The sequence below is a fragment of the Belonocnema kinseyi genome, chromosome 7 (genome assembly GCF_010883055.1).
Source record: "Belonocnema kinseyi isolate 2016_QV_RU_SX_M_011 chromosome 7, B_treatae_v1, whole genome shotgun sequence".
In the NCBI taxonomy this organism is placed as follows: Eukaryota; Metazoa; Arthropoda; class Insecta; order Hymenoptera; family Cynipidae; genus Belonocnema; species Belonocnema kinseyi.
This window is the reverse complement of record NC_046663.1, coordinates 91097663-91099839: the sequence shown is the minus strand read 5'-3', so window position 1 is coordinate 91099839 and position 2177 is coordinate 91097663. Positions and strand designations below refer to the sequence as shown.

At 29.9% G+C, this 2177-nt stretch overlaps 1 protein-coding gene across 9 annotated transcripts in view; it reads left to right on the top strand.

Moving 5' to 3' along the window:
* LOC117176949 (levansucrase-like) overlaps positions 1-1653 on the top strand; it is a 30096-nt gene extending 28443 nt beyond the window's left edge. For 8 of the 9 annotated variants that reach the window (XM_033367357.1, XM_033367361.1, XM_033367358.1 and 5 more), the window contains one exon: positions 734-934. In XM_033367357.1, coding sequence (XP_033223248.1) covers positions 734-840 — 107 coding nt within the window. In that variant the 3' untranslated portion in view covers positions 841-934. Of the gene's footprint in view, positions 1-733; positions 935-1322 lie in introns of those variants that run through there. The other variant, XM_033367365.1, reaches the window with a different exon arrangement.
* The last annotated feature ends 524 nt before the right edge of the window (positions 1654-2177 follow it).

Sequence of the window (2177 nt, the reverse complement as noted above, 5' to 3'; positions counted from 1 at the left end):
CCCCCCCCCCTCCCACCCGCCACGCTCTGACTGTAACCCCACTGTATTAATATGCAATGCCCCCTATTGTTGTGTAAATTTCAGTAATCTGACCTTTTTATCATAAAGAAAACGTTTTCTGTTTGTGCAAAAATTCTTGCCAATTTTTTATGTGTCCAGATGTCGATAACGAATAATAACATAAAATAATATTATTTTAAATCATTCTTAATTAGGACAGAATTTTCTGTAATATGACAACAAAAATATTACATTATTTGGATTTGGATAGTGAATTGTTGAATTCATTGAGAAAATTTTAATTTTTCAAACTCTAAAAACTTTTAACCCCTCTGAATTACTCAAAGCGTTACACATGTTTTTTTAAATTAAGGGTTATACCAATAGGATAGTTCAAAAACAAATTTCAAAGGAAAATTTGTTTACTTCTTCCTAAAGTTTTATAATACTTTACTATTAAAAAAAATTAATACATTAAAACCCATATTACGTAAAATTTCAGCTCACGACCCCCGTGACTAAATTTTGAGCTTTTCTCCTTTAAAAGCCCAAATTAATATTAACCAATTAAAAAAATTCTTTCTCTGGGGCCTTTACATAATAAGGGAGGGGGGGGGGTCGATTCTCTTCAGCGTCAAAACAATTTTAATGCATTTTTGGACCAGGCTAGTGTGACGCAGATAAGAGATTTTCAAGATTATAATTACAAATTTTATCAACTTTCTTGATTTAGAAACAACGCAAAATACCAATGGACAAGGAATAATCGATGTAAGAATGAGGGGACAATATCCAAGTACTAAAGATGAAGATTCCGATCGATTAGTGTTCCCCGACTGAGTTTACTTTTAATATAGTTGTTGTCCACTGAATTTTATAAACTGAAAGTAAAATGGATATCATATTGTACATCTATAAATAATAATATATTGTACGAGTCTTTCGTTTATACTTGTTTACCCTTAATTTGTAATTGTATATAATAAAATAATTTTGAAATCTCTATCTACCAAAAAAAGACTTTGTTATGAAATTATAAATATTTTTAAAGTGTGGAACGAGTGGTTCACAATTGCAACCAGTGTTCAAAAATTGTAGTAAATTTCAATAAGATATTTTAAAATGAAGATGTTAAAAATCTGAGAAATTTTTTCAATTTTAACATGTACATAAAAAAATTATTTTAAAAAATATTATGATGTATACTGAAATCTGAAGCAATATGTGTATTGCTAACCCCTCGGTATAAAATTTTAATCTGTCATGATTTTACCATTTTTCATATTGAGTCGTTTATGGTATTTATTTTTTCGTTGATTTAGAAGCAACGCCAAACACGAGCGGAGAAGGAATCATCGACATTAGAACTGGATGAATATTGTACAGTTGAAAAACTAATATTTATTTATTAGTTTCGTAGAAATACTGAGAATGAATTTCCGTTCGAGTTTTAAATTGAATTTATGTACATGACATTAAACTCGTTACTCGTTTCTTACTTAAATTAACCTGATGTCAATTATTTCGAAAAGAAGAGGATAATACGATTTTTAAATATACTAAATTTCAAAATATATTTCTGTCATTTAGTGTCTATATAAATATTTATAACGATGTTGTAAAACATCCAATCGTTTAATTTATAAATCTGTATAAATAAGGAACTTGTATTTATGAATATTTAGAACATTAAAAAAAAATTTTAATAAATAAAATAAGTGCAATAAGCCAAGGAAAGAAAATGTGTACACTAAAATCTCAGTGCCGCTCCCCCTTCTCCCCCGATCTTCGCCTTCCTAGAACTGCTGATCCCAACAGCTTCTCAGCTCGCAGGGCGAGAGAGGGTTTCCACTCGTGCATGAAAAACACCAGCAGCTTAGCGGAAAGGCGTTGTGCGCGGGCACTCATTCGTGTATATTGCGCATTATTATGTATTCCAATTGGGAATGGTTCAGATGGCCCTGATTGTTTAAGTTTCACAATTATCGAACCCCGATTTTATTTTCAAACCAAAAAAATGGAGATAAAAACTTAAAAATGTTCTTGAGTGAAAAGGAACTTTTTATTGCTATCAGTAATTTTTTGACATAAAAATATAAGAAAAAACAAACATTTCACATATATGCATATGTGATACGTATGTGGGATGTACAATAATGTAAAATAGTAAACTATTA